Source organism: Phyllostomus hastatus, unplaced genomic scaffold (assembly GCF_019186645.2).
Source record: "Phyllostomus hastatus isolate PE091 unplaced genomic scaffold, TTU_PhHast_1.1 phas_scaffold_443, whole genome shotgun sequence".
Classification (NCBI taxonomy): Eukaryota; Metazoa; Chordata; class Mammalia; order Chiroptera; family Phyllostomidae; genus Phyllostomus; species Phyllostomus hastatus.
The window spans coordinates 1,722,067-1,745,836 of record NW_025334031.1 but is presented as its reverse complement, the minus strand read 5'-3'; the positions used below and the strand labels follow the sequence as shown (position 1 = coordinate 1,745,836).

The 23,770-nt window shown below is 62.9% G+C and overlaps 2 protein-coding genes across 4 annotated transcripts in view; both read left to right on the top strand.

The window, feature by feature from the left end:
- CARS1 (cysteinyl-tRNA synthetase 1) overlaps nucleotides 1–5,076 on the top strand; it is a 35,187-nt gene extending 30,111 nt beyond the window's left edge. Inside the window, exons 19-22 of the mRNA XM_045821125.1 lie at nucleotides 337–404; nucleotides 3,786–3,845; nucleotides 4,192–4,275; nucleotides 4,765–5,076. Of these exons, the coding sequence (XP_045677081.1) occupies nucleotides 337–404; nucleotides 3,786–3,845; nucleotides 4,192–4,275; nucleotides 4,765–4,899 (347 nt within the window). The 3' untranslated portion in view covers nucleotides 4,900–5,076. The remainder of the gene's footprint in view (nucleotides 1–336; nucleotides 405–3,785; nucleotides 3,846–4,191; nucleotides 4,276–4,764) is intronic.
- A 7,213-nt stretch (nucleotides 5,077–12,289) lies between these two features.
- NAP1L4 (nucleosome assembly protein 1 like 4) overlaps nucleotides 12,290–23,770 on the top strand; it is a 32,866-nt gene continuing 21,385 nt past the window's right edge. The window contains exons 1-3 of one of the 3 annotated variants that reach the window (XM_045821026.1): nucleotides 12,290–12,376; nucleotides 20,362–20,392; nucleotides 21,418–21,476. In XM_045821026.1, the coding sequence (XP_045676982.1) occupies nucleotides 20,379–20,392; nucleotides 21,418–21,476 (73 nt within the window). In that variant the 5' untranslated portion in view covers nucleotides 12,290–12,376; nucleotides 20,362–20,378. Of the gene's footprint in view, nucleotides 12,377–12,906; nucleotides 13,009–20,361; nucleotides 20,393–21,417; nucleotides 21,477–23,770 lie in introns of those variants that run through there. The other 2 variants (XM_045821027.1, XM_045821029.1) reach the window with 2 other exon arrangements.

The following is a 23,770-nucleotide window of genomic DNA, read 5'->3' as shown; positions in this document are numbered from 1 at the left end:
GATGGCCGTTGCTCTTGTTGGGCCACCGGCCACCTTTCCTTAGGGCCCGTCACTTAGGAGACAGCCTGTGGCACACGATGGTCAGCGAGGGCCACCGCTTGTGTTTTGGCTTTGGAAAGGAAATGGTCAGGTTTTAAAGATTCAGGTGACGCGTCTCACGGGATGATTTGCAGGTTTTCTGTCAGGAGCAGCGAGAAAGGGGGCCCGTGGGCATGGCAGCCGGGGTGGAGGGCGTGCTGAGCCGGGCACGCCTGGGGGGCCGGCAGGGGGGCGGGGCAGACGGACGGACGGATGGCCCCGGGCCATAGCCTCCCTCCCGGACACTTGCCGTTCCAGGCCTGCCGACCGTGGTGAAGCTGGTGGACAGGGAGACCCTGCTGCGGGAGAGAGAGGAGAAGAAAAGGGTGAGCACGGCCGCCCGGCCCGCCTGCTGGCCACCGGAAGGGGCGCCCCCGGGTCTGTGGGCTTTGCCCTGTGAAGGCTTGGCTTTGGGGCTTTTTGTTTGGTTGGTTTTCTTTCGCTGTGTTTCAATGTGATAGGTGAGAATACATTTATTGATTTTGAGGAGGGGGGAGAGAAACATCCATGTGAGAGAGAGACATCAGTCCGTTGCCTCTTGCACACATACCCCCCACCACCCCGGTCGAACCCGTGACCCAGGCATGCGCCCTGACCGGGAATCGAACCCCTGACCTTGTGCTGCATGGGACATCGCTCCCCCAGCTGAGCCACCCGGCCAGGGCAAGAGTCGGTTTTGCACTCGTATTAAAATCCCGGGATTTGTAAATGTCAGAAGGAAGAAATAACAAGCTAGGTAACTACTTGGCAATTTGGTAACAAGAAAAAAGCTTATTGGTCTTCCAAGGAATGGCCGCTTTCTGTGACCTAACTCCCAGGCTCTGAGGGGAGAGTAGCCACTTGGAGCCGACTGTGGAGCCCACAGGCTCGGTCACCCCCTGCTCCTGCCCGACGTGGTGGCTCCCGTGTCACCGGGGTGGGGCCCGCCCTCCCCGAGCGAGCGCCCGGGCAGCGCGGTGCCTTCCCTGGCAGGGCCAGGCGGGCGGCCCCGGGCCACCGTGGGTCAGGACAGCCCCCGCCCTCCGAGCCCTTGGTGCCCCGCAGAGGGGAGACGGGGACACGCAGCCGGACGTGTCAGGACTGCTGGGCGCAGCTCGTGTGGTGCCCGTGGGGACGCAGATGGTGGGGACAGAGGCCCCTGGCCCCCTCGCCCCGCAGGAAGTGGGGGGCGGGCACCATGGGAGGGGGCGCCGTGAAGAGCGAGTGTGGAGACCAGGAAGGGCCCGGGGCGGGGGGGGCGGCCAGAAAGCGGAGCCGGGGGGGCTGGTCAGGCAGGCCCGGGCCGGAGAGGAGCTGGGCGGGAGGCGGCGGAGCGAGGGGCTGGGGCACCAGGGGCGTTCTGGACGGAGTGCGGCCCGGGAGCCTCCTGCACAGCCCCTGCGCTGGGAGGGTCGAGCAGCTGGCTGGCATCTGCCCACGTGACTCCCCCCATTGTTACAGAACAAACAAGGGGGGCCTGGGACGATATACTATTATTGAAAAAAAAGCCCCCAGGTCCGTCATGTCCGCCGCCAGAGGAAAGACGTCTCTCAATGCCAGAGATTTGTGAAAAGGAAAGGAAATGTTTATTTAGTGCTATACAGACTTAGAGTAGTGGCCTAATGTCTTTATCAGAAAGCCTCAAGTCCCTTAAAACATCCACAGACACAGTCCTTCCTTCCTTCCCCCTTTGCCCAGTCCAGAGTACCGTATCTCAGGAAAGGAAATAGAAGTCCATGGCTCAGGCAGTCCCCTGGTTCTTCCCAGTTAGTACTCCATCTCGACTGGGAGACCTCCCTGGGTTCCCGGCACCCTCCGCTGGGTCTTCGGGATCTCTGCTAAAACCAGGTGGTGGTTCCCCCTTCTAAAGCTGCGGGGGTCTCCACTCTGCCAAAGCCGCGTGGTTCTCTCTTGCAGGGCTGCGGGAGTCTCCACTCTGCTAAAGCTGTGTGGTTCTCTCTCCTCAATAGCTGTGATCTTCTCTGCACTTCCACAGCTGCATGGTTCTCCCCCTCAAAGGCTGCCACCTCTCAGTTTAAATCCCCACGCCAGTCTTCCTCTGCAGCCCCATTTCCGACTCCTCCCACACTCGGCTTCACATGCCAGCACTCCCATATTCTTCTAGCTTTACTGGGCTGCCATCGTGGGTCTGGGCAGGTGTGGCCCCATGTCAGGGAGCCAATCTTCTCCGAGCTCCCACACAGGTGCTGTAACTCAGGGGACCTGCCCCCCAGTTACGTCTTGGTGGGGAAGTTACTTCCATTCCCGTGGCTCAGAGCATGGCCACAGCTATTTAACATATCTAAGCAACCAGCCAAAGGCTATAGGTATGTTAAATGACCACGCCAGAGGTCAGCTGCAAGGCTGTTGCTATGTGAAACAGCTTTCAAAGGCCCTGCTCCACTTGTCTCTTCCCCCAACCAACACCTGGGGGCGTGGTGAAGACATCCTAAAATCTCCTGGACACCTTGAGTTCTGGATCCCATTTCAAATGCCTATTTGGGGTCCCCCCTCTTGGCTGCACCCTGTAACACCATTTCCGTCACGTTCGGTCTCCCCAGTTTTGTGTTGGGGTCGTGCCTGTCCCTGGGCAGCGCAGCGTGAGGCCCGCTGGGACCCTGCCGCGGAGGGGCCGCGGGGCCGCGGGCGGTGCCTCAGGAGGAGCACGCACACAGCCCCTCACTGGCCCTGCCCGGCCCGCCCCGAGCCTGTCCTGGGGGGTGGGGGATGGGGAGCGTCCCCTCGGCGGCTGAGCCTTCCTGCCGGTAGCTCAACAACCCAAGGAAGTCCCCAGGGCGTGGCCCCCCTGCCGGGTGACGCAGCTGCAGGCAGTGGGAGCACCTGAAGCCCCAGGCCTCTCTGGCACCTCGTCTCACACCCTGGACACCCCCCAGCAGATGAATAAACACACCCTGTTCCGGGGGCAGGGGACCCCCCCAGCTTTCCAGCTGTAGCCACCCTGCCAGCCCGCTTCCCACCCAGCAGGCCCATCTCCACGGCCCGCAGCCACGGCCCCCGTGGGCTCTCAGGACTGCCCCTGGTCCCAAGCCCGCCTGTGCCCCGACTCCCAGGTCCAGCTGCCCACCCGAGAGCCCCGCCAGGCCAGGAAGCGCCTGAAGCCCCAGGTGTCCGAGGGGGAGCGTGTGGTCTCGACTCCCCAAACCAGTGTCGGCTTCCTGTTGGTGGCCTCCTCTCTGTCCATGCAACGGCGCAGGACGGACGTCTCGAGGCAACCTTGGCCACCCCCACCCCCACCCCCTACCGGCCCTGCTGGCTCCTGGCCCACACCCAGGCCCGAGGCTCCCGGTCCCACCCCTCCTTCCAGGACCCACCACCCTCACCCCCGGGATGTCGCCTGGCCTGCCGGCTGGGAAGTAGTGCACCTCCAGCCACGCCTGCAGCGCCCACCCCCCTTCCCCACCGCCCTTCACCCAGGAATTAACTCAGGCTGCTTCCCTGGCCCCAGAGACACTCCAGGCCCTCGCCTGCTGCCTTTGGTTGTCGTGGACAGCAGCCCTCCCTGACCAGCTCCCCTTCCGGTTGTGTGCTGGGCCTCCCAGCGTTTGCCCTTCGTGCAGAGCAGGGGCCCAGTCTCGCAGTGGCTCAACCCCAAGCACCGGGCGGGCCGGGCCTCGCCCCGGGGCACAGCAGGGTCCTTATTTGTCCCGCCCCCCACCCAGAGGGGTGCCTAGGGCGGACCCAGTCAGGGGCTGCGCTCTGTCCCCTAGGTCGAGGAGGAAAGGAGGAAGAAGAAAGAGGAGGCCGCCAGGAAAAAGCAAGAACAAGAGGTAATGCTTGGGGGTGGGGTTCAGCCCCGTGGCCTCTGCTCCCTGTGCCCCCGTCCCCCACGGCGCCCCCCAGGCCCTTCTCACACGCCCCGCACACCCCGGGAGGCAGCAGCCCCACCAAGGGAGCTGCCCTGTGCCGGGCACCACCCCCCGCGGGGCCCCTGTAGACTCCACTGTCCCCACAGGAAAGCACCCACTCGGGGTCCGTTGTCCGCTTGCTCCCTCTGCCTGCCGGGCCGCCTTTGAGTCCTGAGTCCGGGGGCCGGGCGGGGCGGGGCTGGGAGAGGGCGTGCGGGCCGGGGGGCCGCGTGGGCTCTGTGGTGCTGACCGCGTGTCTCTGCTCCAGGCGGCCAAGCTGGCCAAGATGAGGATCCCGCCCAGTGAGCTGTTCTTGTCGGAACGGGACAAATACTCCAGGTTTGATGAAAACGTAAGAACCCGCTTTCTTTTCAGAGCCATGTGGGACCCACCAAATGGGGTGACGGCACCTGTCACCTCGGGGAGCAGATTTTCTGTGTGAGGAGCGGCTGGAAGGGAGGCGGCATCCTCGGGCGCCTGTTTTAGGCCCGGCGCCTGCAGCCACTCCCGCTCCACCGCCACAGCCGAGCCGAGCGGGACTGCCCGAGAGAGAATCTGCGGGTCTTTCCCTCCCGAGCTGGTCAGCCCTGCCCGCTGCCCGGGCTCTTCATTCGGCCATTCGTTTTGTCTGACACCCTCAGGCCCCTGAGGGGCCTGGGCACCCTCGCTCCACGCTGCTGGGCCAGCCACCTCGGAACTGCTGGGGGCGCGGCCCTCACCCCAGGCGGGAGGCCGCCCCAGCCTGGCTGGTCTCGGCGGCAGGGACGGGCGTGCTGCACCCAGGAGCCCGGGCTCGGAGGGGTCCGCGCCCTCGGTGACGCCTGTGCTCTCGCTGCCGCAGGGCCTGCCCACACACGACGCGGACGGCAAGGAGCTGAGCAAAGGACAAGCCAAGAAGCTGAGGAAGCTCCTGGAGGCCCAGGAGAAGCTGCACACGGAGTACCTGCAGATGGTCCAGAACGGGGGCGTCCTGTGACCAGGCCAGGGGCCGGGCGCGCTGCCCGAGCCTCAGCCTTGCGACCCCGCACCGGCAGGGGCAGCACCCCACCCCAGCGTGTTCACGGACGGGCCCTTGGCCCTGGCGTCTGTTCACCCGGCCGGGCTGCCGCCGCCGGCCCAGGGACCACAGCAATAAAGTCTGCCCCACCGCCCAGCCGCCGCTCTCTCTGTCCTTGCCGCACGCGCAGCACTGGGGCCAGCAGCCACTCGCTCGGCAGGTCGCCCCTGAGCTGCCTCAGCCAGCCGAGGAACCCCGCGCCCCGCCCTCCCACGCCGGGCAGGTTGCTGTCAGCCAGTGGCCGTGTGGGCCCCTGGGGCGGCCTGGGGCAGGAAAAGGCGGCTCAGGCCACCGGACCCACGGATGCCCCACACCAGGCCTGCTCGGGCGGCCTCCTGTCGTGAGGAGTAAACGCACTGCCGCCCGCAGCCGGCTCAGCAGGTGGGCCCTGGCCGCTGCCCAGCACACCGGTCACGGCGGCAGCGGGGCCGGGGTCCAGAAGGGGGCGGTCTGCACACAGCAGGGCAGCCGGGGTCCCCGGGCCCTCACCAGCTGCCCGCAGGCTCTTGCTCACTAGGGCTGAGAGCGACCCCTGGGCGGTAGCAGGTTTAGCCGGCCTGACCCCCACCCACGAGGGAGCCAGCTGAGCCCCCCGTCGGCTCCCCGGGGACAGAAGGCCATGTTGTCTGGGTGGGGGGGCCATCCGGGTCGCGGCCGTGGGTGTGACAACAGCCCTGTGGGTGAGCGTGGCAGGGCCCTGTGTCCTCTGCTGCTGCAGCCCCGCCGGCAGGGCGCTCTCCGGGACACACAGCTGCGCAGTGTGACGTGACGTGTCTGTCCCCAGGCAGTCGACGCTGCTCAGGAGCACCTGCAGTCACAGGGGGGCACGGTGGCTGGGAGGCAGCGGGACGGGCTCCGTGTGAGCCAGTAAGAAAAACAGGCCCCCAGACAGCGACACAAGCTCGTTCCAGCCACCCCCTGCGACACGACAAGCCACCAGAACCGTGGTGGGTGGAACAACATGGTCACGTTCAGGCCGACGGACCGCGCCAGTCGGCCACCCCCACCCAGATGGCCCGCACACGGCGCCCGGCCCTGGGGCTGCCTGGGGTGGCCTGCAGCTCCAGAGGTGTCTGTCCCTAGAGAGACACGCTGCCCGCCCCGTGGGGGGGTCCGGGCCCAGAAGTCACCATGCCCCGACTTCCAGGGTCTTCTGGAGGCACCCCCATGCTCAAGGGGACGCTGTGGCGTCCCCCCACGGGAGGGGAGTGGCGAGGACCCTGACACACCACGGCCACCGTTTCGGAAGTGCCGTCTGCCGCAGAGCCGCACGGTCGCTGGGAAAGGGCTCCCTCCAGGAGCTCGCCGCTGTGCTGCGTGTCTTCAGTGGGGCCTGTCCCGGGTGTGAAATCGGGGACCTTGAGGAGAACTGCCGTGCCGTCACGCGCGAACTGGGGAAGCCACGTGCACTGGCACTCGGTGTTTGAACGATAGGCGTTTCCTGGCTGCGGAGACGGGACGGCCGTGGTTACCACGAGTCCCTGCACAGCCGGGTCCCACCCCGCTCCTCCGAGAGCCGGCCCGGTGCAGGCCCGCAGCAGAAGTGCGGGGGTGGGGGTGGCGGGGAGCTGGACCATCGGGTGCCCGAAAGGGAAGCTTTCGAACCATTGGGGTTGGGACACGAGGACAGGGACAAACGAGTGACAACCGCCGGCTGGTCAGACGGCGCTGGGCCCCGGGGAAGCCCCGACCTGGCAGGTGTGTTCTGTGTGGTTGGGTTTTGACAACGTTCTCAGGATCCCACAACTGGGGCTGGGCACATTAGTGGCCACCAGGACGCTGGGCAGGGGCAGGGCGGGGGGTGGTGACGCCCCCCAGCAGGCAGGGCGGAAGTTTCCGTCACTGTATGATGCTGGTTCACCTGTGAAAGGTGTTCCCGTGTGCGCGAAGCCTCTTCCCAGACAGGAGCCAGGTGTGTCCCCCTGCTTCTCCCGAAAAACAAACCTCGGTGTCTCCACTGGAAACAAACCAGGTTCATTACCGAAAAATCAAATCATGCAGAAAACTCCTGGGACAGGGACAGAGCGTGCCTGCAAGGCCACCTGAGGGCCTGTCACAGTTTGGGGAACGCCTCCGGACCCCTCCCTTCCGAGGGTGCGAGGTTCGCACATCCACTCGGGTTGTGCGTCCCTGCGAGGGACACCGGAGACGTCTCCGTGCACCAGCCCACTGCGGGGCTGCTCGGTCCTGCTCATCGCCACGTGCCCGTTTCGTGAGCGCCTCGTAATCCAGGTGCCACTGCCCAGTGGAGGGACGTTGGGGGCCCCCTCTCTTTTGCCAGCTCCGGGGGCCGCTCAGCAAGCTGCTGCCCTGCAGGCTGTTGGTTGGGTCTGGCTGTTTCTCAGCTGTGGGGCTCGGGAAGTTGCCCATCCTGGGTTTCCACTTCCTCCTCTGGGGGTGGGGACGATGAGGTCCGCCCAGGACACTGGTGGGCTGGGGCGGTGCCGTCATTCACTGACACCGAGATGAGGCACAGTCCCGTCGGAGTGGGGAGGAGCCCTTGCCTGTTGTCCTGAGCTCGGTCTAGGGACGGCCGCCGAGGGAGGCCGGCCAGGGAGCAGTGAGCAGGGGCAGGGCGGCCCAGTGCCCCAGCCGGCAGGGGAGGCCGCAGGGGGCACGCACACAGGGACTGTGGCCCGTGGGCAGGAGCTCAGAGCTGGACAGAGGCAGTGAGGATGCTGGGAAGATGAAACTCACGTGGCCAGAGGCCTTGGGCTGCCCCCCCGCCACCAGGGGCTCCGATCCCAGCGCTTCTCAGCCCCAGTCCCACTTAGCATCACCATCTGCGGGCTTGTCAACAAACTGATCTGCCCGCCTGCCCCTTCCGATCTCGAGGGTGGGCAGTAGGGGGCTGTGAAAGGGTGTGGAGCAGCAGAGTGGCGTGGTCAGAGCTGGTCTGCACGCTGGTGGGCAGTGTGGAGGATGGGGGTGGCAGGGACGTCCCCCAGCAGGAGGATGGGGCCGTGACCTCAAACCACGGAAACAAGGGCCTTGGCTGGTGAAGGGCAGGACCCAGCCCAGCAGAGACCTGTCTGCTGGTGCCCCTGCTGCCGGGACGGGATGATCAGAAGGGACTGCGGTCATGGAGAGACTGGGCGACCCCGAGGAAGACGAGGCCCTGGCCTCAGCGGAGCTCCGTGTGTGTGGAAGGACCTGGGGCAGAGGCGAGGACGCCGTTGGGAGTGGCAGTGTGCTGAGGGTGGGGCGGGAGCCTGCCCCTGCCTTCCGGCTGTCCTGAGAAATGGGGACCAGCTTCGCCGCCTGGGGCTCTGGAGCAGCCTCTTGGCGGGTCCCCAAAGCCTGTGGTCCAGGGTGGGGTGGCGCCTTCATGCACAAGGTCCCTCACACTGGGAGCCCATGTCCCCCGGCAGCCAGTGGCGCTGCTGCTGCTGGTGGCATCTCCCCCCAGGTGTCCGGGGACATCGCCAGGACCTAGGTGAGCGAGGGCGATCCCCGAGTGGGAGGCTCTGGGAACCCGGGACCCCCGGGGTGGCTGTCCACCTGTGGTCTGCAGGGAGAGCCCCGCAGCGGCCACTGCCCGAGGTTTCCCAGAGCAGCTTCGCGCTGGGGTGAAGACTGTCGCCTGCAACGTGACTTACCTGGAAACAGGGTCCCCGCAGCTGTGGTCAGGTTGAAAAGGGGTCACGCTGGAGGGGCTGGGCCCCAAGTCCCACAACTGGGGTCTTTGTAAGGAGACACACGCCCACAGAGGCAGAGGCCGGAGGGGTGCCCGGAGCCCCGGAAGCTGTATGGGGGAGGCCCGACCCCCCCTCTGGAGTCTCCAGAGGGAGCGAGGCCCTGGGACACCCGGATCCAGATTGGGGAGAACACCCCTCTGCGGATGGAGCCGCCCTGCTACTGGGGTGCAGGGTGGCCACCCCGGGGGACCCACAGAGACAGCAATTCTTGTGTTTTGCTGTCTTTAACAGAAACACACATCTGAAGGCTTAAATCTTCATTTAAATACACCCATTCCAGGCTGTGACACGGGTCAAAAGCAGTCACAATGAGTGTGGGTGGGTGAGGACTGGGGCCTCAGTCCCTGAGACAGGAACGGGCCGCTCTGTGCACAGCTGGCCGTGTGGGGCCCTTGCTCCCATCCCTGCCAGGGACCCCGAGACCCCGTGCCCGGGATCTGAGGGAGGGTCAGACCCAGGTGGACCGCTTGGCATGGCAACATTGGTGTCGCTGTGCCTGGCGCCCCCCTCACCTCCACCTGCAGGGAGGACGCCCAGGACAGCCTGCCCCGGCATCGCCTGCCGCCGCCCTGCTCCCCCGAATCCCTGCCCTGCAAACGCATCCCGGGCCCCTTCCCCAGGCTCACCTCCCACGGGGCAGGGCCCCCCGGCACTCTCCTTGGGGACACGGGCCGCTCTGTGAGTCCCAGACACACTGCCACTCGCCTCCCAGCCTCCGAGGGGCTCTCTGCCCCAGATGGTGTGCCCACCCGACCCTCCCTGCTGACCCACTCCCACTGGGCCCTGGGTGCCAGCCTGCCCGGCCCTCCTCCTTCCAACGGTGGGCATGGGTAGCACACAGGGTGGGGAGGGACAGACAACACAGAGCCGCGTGAACGTGCCTGCGCTTGGAAAAGCCTGCACGGGGCACCCCGAGGGAGTGAAGCTGGGGAGGTGGGGGGCGCGGTGAGGGAGTGTTCAGGGAAGGCTTCTCGGAGGAGGTGACCGCCCGGCTGGGCTGCACTGACAGGCAGGAGCCACCAAGGGAAAATGTGGGTGAGGGCTTGGATCTCACCCACAATCCCCCGAAAGGGGTCTCCTGCCGAACCCATCAGATCCCCAGAGGGGCAGGCCAGAGGGTGTGGGCTCCACCTTCCCGGGCCTGGCCTCTCTCCAGCAGTTAGCCCTCCAGCCCAGAGCCGCCCTGGGCTTAGTGTATAGGCCCCGTGGTGGCTGCTACCAGTCATCCGGAGCACCAGGGCCAGTGGGGACCAGGTGTCACCTAGGTGGGGCAGGATGCAGGCTCAGCTGCACATGGGACAGACTTCTGGGGATTGGGGGACAGGCACCAAAGGACAGGCCTGGGCTTCAGCTCTACGACCCCCTTCCCGACCTGTGTCCTCAGGTACTTGGTCCCCTCCCCTCACTGTGCTGGCGGGGAGGTCACAACAGCTGGCACCTGTGCCAAGCTGGCTGCTGGCCCGGGGCTGTTCCGACTCTCCCCCAGCCGCACTAAGCAGGCCCCCTGCTTGTAACCCCCCAAGTGCCCCCGGGTTACAGGTGGGGAGATGGAGGCACAGGCTCTTGGCCATGACCATCCTGCTAGCGTTGGTAGAGCAGGGGTCTGGGCCCTGGGGGCCGGCCCAGGGCTACCTGTACCCTCACGCAGTTCACCGCTGTGTGGCCTGCTGGCCAGGACACCTGACCGCCTCATCATGCTAGGCGGCGGCCCCAGGGATGGGTGCAGCCCTCACCCCCAGCACCTGTGTGCTGGGCATGGGGGGACAGGGTCCTTGCAGGCGTTAAAACGAGGCCATTACTGTGTGTGCCCATGCAGTAACTGGGGTGTCCTGGAGACACAGGGGGACAGACACAAGGCCACATGAAGACCGTGGCCCACACTGGGGAGATGTGGCCGCCAGCGCGCCTGGGGCCCCAGAAGCTGGAAGAGGCTGGAAGGACCCTCCCCTGGGGCCTTCGGCGGGAGCCCAGCCCTGCAACCCCTCAGGTCTCCATCCTCGCCTCTGGGCCGGCGAGAAGCCACGTCTCCTGTGCTTTCTAAGGCCCCCGCTTTGTGGCGCTTTGCTGTGGGAGTTGAAACAGCGTTCTCGACACTGACACAGACAGACCTTGTGTGGACGTGGCCACCCACCTCCCTGCCAACTCCCTGGGAAGGTGGGCGGCCACAGGACCCAGGGAAAGCCCCACTGCCACAGCCAGTCCCCCACCCTCATGGGATCCCCCAGGGACCAGGCCCAGCTTTCTGCCCACCCCGGGGGGCCTCCCAAGTGCCACTAGTGGGGGGTGGGCAGCTCCCACAGGGGCTCCCCCAGCTCCATGCCAGCTGTACCAATTCCCAATGTCTGAGCAGGACCGGATTCCTCCGGGGATTTGAGCCTTTATTAAACAGGAGAGACCTCCCAACTTGAAAATACTTTCTTTCCCCCCAGCTCTGCCCCACCCGGCCTGATAGCAAAGTAGGGTCGTTACAGGAAAGTCCAAAGATCCAAGTAAGGTAAGTAGGAGTCACAGCTGCACCCGCAGCGAGGCTCGGAAGTGTGGGTCCTGCCCTGGGCCCCCGGGCCACCTTGACCTTGTGTCTTTGAGCCCCTCGACCAGGGGCCTCCAGACGCCCACCCCCTAAACACCACAGGCCACAGGACACCACAGGACAGGAAGGAACACTTTTTTGTTTTAAAGATTTTTAATTTATTCACTTAGAGAGAGTGGAAGGGGGAAAGGGCGAGAAACATCAATGTGTGGTTGCCTCTCACATGGCCCCCCACTGAGGAGTTGGCCTGCAACCCAGGCATGTGCCCTGACTAGGAATCGAACCGGCGACCCTTTGGTTTGCAGCCCGCGCTCAATCCACGGAGCTACACCCGCCAGGGCCGAAGGCACACTTTTGCGAGAAATTCGAAACTGTTTCAAAGGCAACCCCACGAAAAGGAAAGTTTCTGAGAAAGTGAATAAAAAGAAAGGCCCCAGTTTCAGGGACAGCGTGGAAACGAGCGCTCAGAAGCCGAAGCCTGGCCATGCGGTTTTCCAACCCAAACGTCACCCCACTCCGGATGTCCTTAGCTCAGCGCTCTTCCACACACCGTGAGGTCGCCCGTACCCCGGTGGCACCTGCGCTCGCCCGCATCGGGGCCCGCTGGCCCGCAGGGGTCCACCCGGGCCGGCGGCAGGCGCGAGCGCTGAGAAGCGCGGGGCTGGCGCTGCCCGGTGGGAGACCCTGCGTGCGTGGGTGCGAGGACCCCCGCGGGCACAGTCCTGGAGACAGAAGAGCCCGCTGAGCTAGCGCGGCGCGTTACTGGGGTGGAGGTGAAGCGGCAGGGTGGGAAGGGCGCGGGGGCCCCACGCGGGACCCGCGAGAGGGCGCTCGGGCGGGTTGCCCTCCACGTGGACTCCGCGCGCCCCCGCCCCTCAATGAGGCGGAAGGAGAGTGGGCGGGCGAGCGCGCGCCTCCGCCGGCGTCGCTCCCCGAATTTGCATTCGGCTCCGGGGTCGCATCGCGGCGAGCCTCTGATTGGTCCTCGCCCGCGGCGCCGGAGCGCAGTGGACTTGCGCCGAAGCAGCCCAATCACAGCCCACCTTTCTCGAGGAGGGCGGAGACAGAGAGCTCGGCCAATGGGAAACAGCGTTGTTGGCGGCCACGGCGGCGCAGTCCCAGGAGCGAGCGAAGCCTCTGCCGCCGCTACTGCCGCAGGAGGCGTGAGGTGCGGACGCGGGATCTCAGCCGGGTGACGGCGCCCTGGGGTGGCCGGCGGGACCGGGGGTCGGGGACTGGGGGACACCCGCGGAGGCCGCGGCGGCCAGGGCGGAGCCGGGAGCGGCGGCGGCGGCGGCGGGCCCGCGGCGAGGCCGGGCAGGCGGCGGCGGGCTCGCGGCGAGGCCCGGCGGGCGGCGGGTGTCCCTCCCCGCTCCGCCCGCCCCCGGCGCGGCCCTGAAGGTCAGGAGCAGCTTTGTTCGCGCGCGGCGTCCCCGGGAAGGTTAAGGTCGCTGGCCGAGCCGCTCCCGTGCCGCCCGAGCGAGCCGGGGCCGGCGGCTGGGCCTCCGCTCGCGAGGGAGCGCGGAGCCGCCTGCGGGCCTTTGTTGTCGGAGCCGGCGCTGTCCCGGAGGTGGAGGCGGGAGCGGGGCGCGACCTCGGCGGCTCGGCTCCGGACGTGCGTCGGGCGGGGGTTGGTCTGTTTACGAGCAGACGGCGCGCGCGTGCCTCCTGGCTGCGGCGGGGGGCCGGGGAGGGAGGACCCCGCAGGGCGGGCTCGGGGCGCTGGCCGCGGGGCCGCTGCGCCGCCGCCGCCTCCTCCCGCCCCCCGGAGACACAAGGAGCGCCTTCCTCGGAGGCGGGGTGAGTCGCCCGAGCGCGTTCCGGGAAGGAAAGTTTCCTGCTTGCCTTCCGGCTCCGAAGGGGGCGGCAGCAGCCCCCGGGGGCCGTCCGGACCGCGTGGCTCCCGTGCGCGTCCCCCCGGCCCGGTCTCCGGGCCGCCGACCGCGCCGTCCTGCGCGGCCCCGGTAGAACCGGGGCTAGTGGAGGGTCTCTCGTGCCGGTGCTTCGAGTGCGCGCTCGGCCCGGCCGGGCAGACGCCTGTCCCCCGGAGTCGCTGCCTCCCTGCGGCCGTAGCCGTGCACACCTGGGGCGGCGCCTGTGCCCGCGCGCCAGCCTTTCCCGGGCGCCCGGCGGGTGCTGCCGCGCCCCCGCCCGGGAGGACGGCGGGGCCGGGAGGCGGGGCCGAGGGGGGGCGCCCCGCCGGCAGCCGAACTCGGCCTCACCGCCGCCTCCCTACAGGGGATGAAAGTTTTCCTTCCGGCCGAGTTGTGTCCGCTCGTGGACGCGCCGGAGCCGGTGCGCGAGCGCTCGCGCGGGTTGGTCGTGTCCAGCTCGTCCTCCCGTGGGTCCGCCAACCGTGCCCGCGTGGGTTCTGGAAACGGATCCGCGCCGGCGGGCGGGCCCGGGGCACCCTCCGGAGGTTCAGCCCGAGGCGCGTGGGGGGTCCCCTTTGCAGCGCCGGCCGGGCCGGAGAAGGAAGCCCCCCAAACGAGTCCTCTCCGCTCGTGAGCTGATTTGCAGGTTCGGGGACAGGGACGGTTGTCCTCCTGGGAGACTCGAAAACATCAGTGAAGACCTTGCTGGTTAATACACATGCGACTCCAAAGCCCAGATTGTTGGAGAACGAGAGGGACAGAAGGGCCTCGTTCTCTAGACAAAGCAGGTGCAGCAGTTGTGACCTTCCCGAGGTTCCTTGGGGACGTTTTCACTGGGGTTTTAAGGTCTGTTTTCTAGGTATGAGGACGATCACTGTTCTCAGAATAAGTAGTTACAATACGGGGTAGCGGTCATTTCAGCGCCGCACGCAGCACGGGCCTGGGCGCCGTCCCTGCTGGCGGGTCCCCGCGTCTGGCCTGAGTGTCGGTTGGTGGCCTGCGCCTCCGCGTCCTGACATCCGAACACTTCTCTGAGTTTTGCGTTGCTTTTCAGAACAAGTGCAGAGTAGTGGTTGGAGAAATTACAGGAGTTATTTTCAGTAACTGATTATCATTGTTGGTTTGACAGCCTCGGTAAACAGGATTCTAAAGTCACTTTTAGGGTTGTTCGGCCTCTGAAAACGTTCGGGCGCTGCAGTGCGGGAATTGGCCGTTTAGATGATCAGGCTCTTCTGTGGAATTTTGAGTTCAGGGGTTTTGTCCGCGGGGGCAGGTCACGGTTTTCCAGAGATGAAGCACTTTGAGTTGGGTTGCGAGACCCTCAGCTGCGCCAAATCCGCGGAATCTGGCTGCACGTGGAGCCGGCGCGCGGGCGCCCGCTGCTGGCCGGCGCGGGAAGTGCGGCGGCGGCGAGAAGTGTTTGTAGGCATCCGGTGCAAAAGGCTGACATTCCCTCGCGCGACACTAGAAGCCGTGAGCTGCTGGAGTGGACTGGCTGCAGGAAATCGCTCGTGGGGGGCCTTCGCGCACTTTGACTGGCCTCCCTGCACTGCGGCCGTGAGACGTTCCACGAGCCCACCCACAGTAACCGGGGAGACCCTTCCCGATGGGCAGTGGAAACTTTGTGTCGGACTGTTACACGTTTATAAGAAGTCGGTGGTGGCACAGATTTTTAAATTGTTCATCTGACGGCCACTGGTCTCCTGCCCTGCCCTCTTGCGAGAAAGCAGGGCCACTGTTCTGTTTGCCATTGAACTTTGAGTTTCACGAGCACTTAGTAACTGGAGAGGCAGTGCGTTTGTGCAGTGAGAAAACTACCAAAGGTCCCTTTGTGGTCTTTACCTCTTGGTCCTGACCGTGTGTGGCCTTCCATTTCTTCTTACAAGTGTGCTCTGTCAGCTACTGTAGCTGAAGTGTGCTTCCCGTCTGTGCATTTTATTACTATGATCCCCCCAAAAGCTTGAAAAGGCCAGAAACAAGATGAGGTTTCTTTCATCGTCTTATGGTAGGAGCGCCATCTCTACGCTTTAAGCCGTTATGTGGACAGGTTGTAAGAATGCAGTGTATTCTGGTTTAAAGCGTTCCTCGTTTCCCTGGTTACAGAGAAGTGGGCACCCCGAGCACATCCGTGTGCTCGTTCTGGGCGCTGAGCTGTCACGCCACGAGACGGAAGACCTCCGCCCCCCCCGCCCCCCCAAGCAAGAGACGGACGGGCTGGGCGGTGTAGGTGCTTTTGAGAGGAAACGGAGACAGAGGCCCTAGGGGTTGGGGGTGCAGTTTTAAATAGGGTGGGGAGGGAAAAGCCGTGCAGACGGGGCGGCAGGGTCTTGAACTCCTGTCGTAGTAAGAAAAACTTGAAACGTTGCCTTCTCAGTGGAGTCTAGTGAGTTGCAGGGAGCAGAGGAGGAAGTTGGAGCCGTAGCCAATGAAGACCTGCTGTGCCCTCAGTACAAAGAGTGTTTTGGTTAAGGGAAGGAAGTAGGTTCTTGAATTCTTCCTAAAAACAGGGCTTGGCCTCGAGCAGGTCTCTGAAAAGGCTGCCCGCCCTTGTCTGGTAAGCAGGGTGGCTTCCTCTGTGTCTTAAAACTGCGTGTGTGTGGGGGGGGCGGCCGCACACAGGCAGCACGCGCGCTGCCCCTGGCCTCCGAGAGCCGGCCTGCAGATGAGTGAGGCAGCGAGCCACCGCCTGGCCACTGTGGCCTGCCCAGGCCCGTGCTGGGCACGGGGATCGCTGTGCTGAGCACACGGGTCCCTGCCCTGGTGGGGCTTGCACTTCAGGGGTAAGACAGGCCTAACCGGTCATCCTTTCTTGTCTTAACCCGTGGGTCACAAAGGCAGTGGTTCCACACAGACAAAGCTGGTGCGTGCGCTCTCGTACCTGACGCGTGGCTGCATTAACTGACTAGTTGCCAGTCCTAGTTCCTCTGTAAACATGCATGTGATTGTTTTATTTATAATTTTTAAAGTTTACTTACTTACTTATTTATTTATTTATTTATTTTGAGAGAGAGGAGGGAGGGAGAGAAACATCAGTGTGTGGTTGCCTCTTACTCCCTACTGGGGACCTGGCCCACAACCCAGGCATGTGCCCTGCCTGGGAATCAAACCGTTGACCTTTTGGTTCACAGGCTGGTGCTCAGTCCACTGAGCCACACCAGCCAGGGCTAAATTAAAATTTTTGATAAATGCCTAGGGAAGGAGGCGGGCATGTATGTCGTTATGTATGATTGAAACCAGTGTGAACATGATTCCAAGACTGTCTGTGTGAGTCCAGAACCCGGGCCTCTCTGGTTGGTCGGTGAGAGGTCACAGGGGCAAGTGGAGGGTGTGTTGTTCCGCAGGAACGTTTACCACCGCTCTGGGAACTTGTCTGGGTGATTTGGGGTTTGCACTTGCTCTCACTTCCCTTCCGGCATACTGATTTCCACCCGGTTGTCTTCTAATGCCAGGGAGCGGGGTGCCGGACCAGGTGGAGGGTCTGCTGGTGCGAGCAGCACGGGCGAGGTGGGGCTGTCCCAGGGCTGTGTGGACCAGCCAGGTTTCTGGGTGGGGGCGTGGGGTGTCCTCCTCTTGGGGGGGGTCCTGGCTCCTCCCTAGAGCAGTGGGGCTCCTCTGTCCCTTCCGACGTGGTCCTTAGCTGACCGGGGAAGTGCTGCTGGAGGCTCGAGCCTGGCCGCGGGGCTGACGGAAAATTAAAAACTCTTCCTTGTGAGAAGAGGTGTGTTGCTGGAGCAAAAGCGAGTTGACTGTGGGTAGGACCGAGAGTTACCTGGTGTGACAGAACGCAGAGCGTGCGCCTGTGCGGTCGTGCACACGTGTATGCCGGCGCACACTGAGCGCTGCGGGCTCACGGGGGGCCTGCTGCCGACTCCTTTGGAAATTTCAGAATACTCTTTCATCTAGTGTCCCTCTCATAGTCTGACTCGGTTGCCTTTTCCACCCCCCCCTGCCCCGCCCCTGCGTCGTCATCCCATCGGTGTAGGGGCGGTGTGCGAGCCGGCGGGCGGCTTCACGTGAAGCGGTGGCCGTGACGCTCTGTGAGCACGTTGCAGTGGAGAGCGTAGGGAGAGACCCGAATGGGCCGTGGACTGGGCACAGCACTTCATGCGTGTGGTTCTGTCTTTGGTTCATGGGCGTTGACCCGAGACCACACGCCTCAGAGACGGTGGGGACAGGACTGATACCCAGGCCCCAAGCAGGCCGTTTACCGCGGGTCTGCTCCGCCCCAGACAGCGTGTGCTGGGCTTGCTGCCGCCTCCCCGTTCCTTACACTCGGTCTCTGGCTTTTCCTCTGTCCTTGATCTAGCTTATTTGTTTACTTATTTATTTATTGGGAATGTTGTGTTGTGTTAGGAATGCTGGCTTAAGTTAACTTTTGCCATAATGTCACCAACAGTGGGATTGAGAAATAGCCCGTGCCTTCACGCAGATGGACAATGATCAGTGGACCGTGGCGGTCCGCTGGACTGGAGCGGTGTCAGCCCAAGGGAAGGCAAGCAGACCTCTCTGGCCTGTGCCAGACGCTGTTTCAGGCCCTGGACCACCTGCGGTCCAGGCTGGGAGGGGCGTTTGCACGCCGCTTCTCAGCAGTGGGTGTCTGGGGATGCCGCTGGCCTGCAGGGTCCTGGTCTGACCCTGACGGAGATCGGAGATGTCAGCTGTTGTCCCGGTCCTGAGTGGGGCAGGTGCAAGTGGCTGCAGGGGGTGAAGTGGGTGGTGGCGGCAGGGGAAGGTCAGGAGGGTCTGGGTGTGAAATGTGCGGATTTTAGTCTAAAGTGGAGCGAGGTGTGAAATGGAGGGTCTCACACATGCCCACTCGGAAAGATGAAACAGACGGACTGGAGACTGGTGTCGTGTGAGTGCCTGGTTTACGGGAGATGGAGACATCCCCTGACCAGTGAGCACCGCCCGGGACCTCTCCCCACCTGTGAGCCAGCGGACTTGCCGCAGGCCCCGCTTGGGTGTTCCCCCTTTGCACGCTGCCCATAAGAGCAGCGGTCCGTGCCCTGGCAGGTGGGGCTCAGTGGATGGAGCATCGTATCGGCCTGCAAACCAGAGGGTCGCCAGTCCAATTCCCAGTCAGGACACATGCCTGGGTCGCGGGCCGGGGGTGGGGGTGGCATGTGAGAGGCACCCAAACATTGATGTTTCTCTATTTTCCCCTACCTTTCCCTGTCTAAAAATAAAGAAAACATAAAATCTTACCCCCAAAAGCAGCGGTCCTGACCCAATTGCCTGTCCCAAACTGCAGCTCCTCTGCTGTTCCCAAGCGCACTCTAGGAGTGCGAGCTCACCTCCGTTCCCCGCCGTTACTTTAGGTCGGCAGAAACCCACGCTTGCGTCTTCCTAGCCAGGTGGTCGCGGCTCCAGCGGCTCCTCGTCCCAGCCTCCGGTCCTCCCCTGTGCTCTGGGGGCCCTCCCTCCACGGGCGAGCCGCCGAGAGCGTCCGGTGCAGGCAGGCACTGTCACGGAGGCCCCTTGCGGGCACAGGAGGCGGTGGGGTTGGGTGTGGCTCGGTGGTGGTTGGGTGGGCGGTGAACTCCAGAGTCTGTCCGATAAGCCGGTGCTGACGGTGCCCCGAGAGAGCAGCGCCTTCTCCCAGCAGTCAGTGTGGGGGGCTGCGGAGGGGCTTCGGGCGGGGTGCGAGACAGCGGGCCCCCCCCTTTGTGGCACCAGGGCCGGTTTCTGGGGAGACAGGTTTTCCACGGACGGCGGGCAGGGGTGCAGGAGGCAGTCATTTGAGGGAAGCTTCTTCGCTGCTGCTGCTGCTGACCTGTGTGGCCAGGTTCCCAGCAGGCCACAGATCAGTACTGGTCCACAGCCGGGGGCTTGGGGACCCCTGGGTTAGACTGTGGAGAGCTTTAGCTAGGTGGCCGGGTCATAGCTGGGGCTGGTGTGTAAACATGCATACCTCCGACCCAGCGGTCCTGCTGCTGTCATAAATAAGAGTGACGTGGGGTGACGTAGACATCATCAGAGGGGAAACCCTCGGTGTTTAATAGCTAGTCAGTGGGAAGTGTGTTCGCTCCACGCACATCAGGTTGCCTTGCGCTCCACATTTATGTGGAAGAGTAGACAGTACGCTTGGGAACCCTGTGACTGCAGGGCTGCGCGTGTCCTTGCAGCCCGCGGGGCAGCGTGAGCTGGGAGTAAGCGTGGGGAGGCGGGACTGGGGTTCCTGGGGGGGCCTGGAGTGGGGGAGGCGCAGGGACCCTGGAAAGCCTGTTGGGCCGCTGCTCTAACTTGGCCAGGTGCTGGGCACGGCCAGCCCAGCCGTTGTCGTATTTGTTGCATTTATTGCGTTATTTTTGTCTGGATGGCTTTCATCTGCTCCCTTAACTCATTTAGTTTTCTGAAAAAGATAGTGTAACAATTAATGTAGTATTTTGAACGTTAAAAATAATTCACATTTTATTTTGAAACAAAATTACCGATGGAAAATGTGGTTGAGTTGCAGATCGTTTCCAGTTGAAGCTGTTTTTATGAAACATGAAGGGTTTTTGTTTAACCTGAAAGCGATGTGATTGAGGGTTGGGTGGCGCTCAAGTACCCACAAACGAGACTGAGCGGGGGCCGGCTCGGAGCGGACCTTCAGAGAGACCCGAGGGGCATTGGCTGTGTCCGAGATGAGGAACCTCTGTTAGGAAGGTTGCCTTGTGTTTTTCGTGTAAGGGCTCTCTGCATTTAGGGGGGGCTTTGGCATTTCATTGTCAAGTGCTCTTTAAAAAGGGCTTGTCCCAGAACCTCACTCTGATGTCCACAGGTGCAAGTCCCCTGAGCTGGAGGTGAACTGCCAGCCTGGTGCGGGGGTCTCTCGGGTGTGCCGCGCCTGCCGGGGTGGATAAGGATGTGCAGAGTGCGCCTGCGGCGGCGCGCCCACCAGGGAGCGCTCTGAACCGCTCTGAAATGATCGGTCTTGCGTACATACACATCCCTGTTCCTGAAACTTAGAGATGAGGCAAATCAGAATTGATGGTTTCTATTCTGAAGTCTTGTCATTTTAGTACCAACAAGAGAACTTTTTTATGAGTGAAGTGTACTCACACTGCAGTGTGTAGGTCCTAAGTGTGTAATTTGATGAGTTTTGACTAGTGTGCGCGTCCGGGTAAGCAACTTCGCAGTCTCCGACATTCCTGTCGCCCCAGAAAGTCCCCCGCCCCTCCTAGAAAGTGGGTCGTGTCTGTGTGGGGAGTGCTGGTAAAAGAAAGCATTTGCCAATTTATTTTTGTTTGTAAATGTTCAGTAATGTTAATTGTTACAACTCTTCTTTAATTTCTAGGAGACAAAAACATTCAGATGGCAGATAACAGGTAAGCCAAATGGACCTTGTTTATTGGAGTTTCAGTTTTAGTTGGTGAGCAACAGGTAAGCTTCACTTCACAAACGTCTCATGCTCTAGCCAGCGGCGCTCTCCCCTCCCCCTCCCCGTGTCCTTGAGCCCCTTAAAGAGCTGCTCCCACAGGGACGTGCCTCAGACTCGGAGGCCGAAACCCTAGTGGGAAGTGGTCCTCTGGCTCCTCTGGCTGGAGCACCGCCGGGTGAAGCCCTGCGACCGACCCGACCCCACCTCACGTCCTGGCCCCTGTGGCCCAGGGCGCGGTCTGTCCTGTGGCTCGTGCCCAGGGTCCCACTGGGGTGTGGCGTGCAGTGTTTCTGCAGTGCGCCGTGGGTGCGGGCGGTGTGTCCGGGCCTCTCTAGGAGCAGAGCCTGCTCGTGAGGTGGTTGCTCGCAGAGCCGTGTGGCTGGCTCACGGGGCTGCTGTGGGCGCTGCCCCCACCGAGGGAGGTTGGCTCAGCTGTGGTCAGCAGCCCTCCACACCATCAGTCCTCTCCTGTTGGTGGGTTGGTGGGTTTGGTTTTAGAGCTGGGAGCAAATTTTTTTTAGAGTTACAGGTAGACTTTTTTTTTTTTTTTTAAATTTTAGTTTTTTACTTTTAGAGAGAGGAAGGGAAGGAGAATGAGAGAAGAAACATCAGTGTGAGGGAAACATAGTCGGTTGCTCTCATGTGCCCCCAGCTGGGGACCTGGTCCTCCACCCAGGCATTTGCCCTGACTGGGAATCGAACCAGTGACCCTTTGGTTCGCAGGCCAGTGCTCAGTCCACTGAGCCACACCAGCCAGAGGGCTCCAGGTTGGAAGTTAAAAGTGAAGAGTGGCGTGGGGGTGGGGGGATGATGGGGTTGTTAAGTGGTCAAGTGTTTTAATAACAAAGTCTCCCACATGTAACCTGTGGAGTCAGCATTGAGACATCTCCCAAGGGGTGAAATACGAATGCTCTGAGCTGTTTGTCCTTGGAGCTTTCTTTACAGTAATACTTTTGTTTCACATTGTTTCAGCTTTTCAGATGGAGTTCCGTCAGAGTCCTTGGAGGCCGGGAGAGATGCAAGGGCCACAGGTCAGTTCCCTGCCCCAGGGGAGCTAGTGGTTGGGGCGTTTGTGTGCAGAGCGGGGCCTCCTGCCCTGGAGCCATTTATTACAGTACCAAAGCATTGAAAGATTTTAGGAAGAGTTAGACTAATTAAAATGAAAATGAGTAATTTTTTTAAAGTTTTATTTATGTTTAGCGAGGGGAAGGAAGGCAGAAAGAGAGTGGGAGAAACATCAGTGTGTGGTTGCCTCTTGCACACAGCCCACTGGGGACCCGGCCTGCAACCCAGGCATGTGCCCTGACTGGGAATTGAACCGGTGACCCTTTGGTTCACAGGCCGGTGCTCAGTCCACTGAGCCACACCAGCCAGGGATGGAATTTTTTCATTATAGGAAACACAGACTCTGGTCACTTGGTGTCCGTGTGGACTGACCAGTGACCAGTGTTTTCATTGGTGCCTTCTCTTCCCTGACTGCTGAGCCACGTCCCAGTAGCATCCTTTGCCCCTCGACTCACGGGTGTGCTTTCTCCCCTCTGTTTTCAAGTCTGTCTGTGCTTTTCTCTCTCTGGACGCTTTGAAAGCAGGTTGTACATATACCGGCTGAAAGAGCCCCTGGAACAGTTCAGGGTGAATTTCTGAGACTGAGGTGAACCCTCATGACCGCCGCCAGGAAGCCTAATCTGAGTGGGATCTTGAGTGCAGTCCTGTTCACGTTGCCCCTTTCCCCAGCAGGTCTGCACTGCGCCCCACACGCAAAGCCAGGACCAGCGGCGGTCGTGCATTGCACGTGATTCCGTCTGTCTCCTGTGTGGGACTGCCCCCACTCCCCCGCCCTCTTACCCTTGGGGCAGCAGGCCTCGCGGGCGGCTGTCGTGTGTGCTGTCCACAGAGGGGGTGGGTCTGCTGGTTTCCTCGTTAGGTTCGGGGCACACACTTCGCAGGCGACCCGGTGCGGGCCCTGGGCTTGGTGCCTCGGTTAGGACCGTGTCTGCCAGACTTCTCCACCCTGAGGGTCCTGTCGTTAAATAACCGGACTCTCTTGTCCTCCATCAGACTCTCACTCGGTGGCTCAGCGCCCCTGACGACCTTGCCAAGCCAGTGATGATCCTGGTGGGTGCCGGGGGGCCGTTCTAAACCTGACACCCTGCCACGTGCGGCCACTGTTAAGACCCCCTCTTTCAGTGTTGCTGCGGAGGCACGGGTTACCTGTTTATCGGTGGCCACCGCTGCTCGCTCCGATGTGCACACGGTCCCGCCTGACCTGCGGGGCCTGCGGGCTGGCCTCGGCGTCCTCCTCCGCGCCCCGTCAGCTCTCCGTGCCCTCCTGAGTCGCCTTGCGGCACAAGCGGCGTTCCACTGTCCTCTCTCGAACTCCCCTCGCTCCACACCTGGGCGCTCCCAGTTATCGAAGGGGCCCTGTGTCCGCGGAGAGAGTTAAAAACCAAAACGCAGGTGCTAGGCGTCACTGTTCTTGGCCTTGCAGTAGCCAGAGCTAGAGGGGGCGAGTGTGGGCGCGTGTGGGACCAGTTTCGTGCGTGCCGCTTGCGTGCATTCAGCACGGTGCCTCGGGGTGGTGTTCGCCCCGGGTTAGAAAGAGCGCTTGCCAGTGCCGGGTCCGGCTGCCTTTGCGCCTGGGTCTCTGGGGCACCGGGGGGAGGGGGAGGGGGCCGGCCCTGCAGACACTGAGTGAGTGCTGTGGGCCAGGCGCTGCCAGCTCAGCTCCATGGTGAGCGTGCGGTGGTGGGGCACACGCTTTCTGCTGGTGCCTTGAGTGTGGGCTGTACAGGCAGCATGGCGGAGGAGACAGGCGACCTCTGCGAGGGGCTGGTTAGGACACATCCTGTGCAGGAGACGGGTTCGGGCAGGAGGGTGTTGCCGGTGGAGGTGCACCAAGGGCACTTGGAAGTCCGGCCGCCAGGGAACTGGTGAGAGCTGGGCTTTCCTGGCTGCGTGCCGGGCCCGAGTGGGCACCTGCTCCGAGAGCCCGTCGGTCTGTGTACTCCGTGCTGCCTTCTGGGCCCCCCCGTGGGACTGGGCAGGGGGTGGGGGGGGCAAGGTGATAGGAGGCGATGGTGTCCTCGGTCGGAGACTGGGGCCTGGCCAGCCGAGGCGACACCCGGAAATCTTGGTGCCTTCCAGTGGGTTTTAACTGCCCGTGCAGGTGATTAACAGGGAATATCCCAGGCCTGTGAAATGCATTTTAAATATTTTCAAAACACATCTTTACAAGCCACTCGGCTGTGTTTAGAAGTTAAAGTAGGCGAGCGTGGGAGAGTCGTCGTGAGTTGGTGACCCCAGCCCTCGGCTGCTCTGGGCTGGG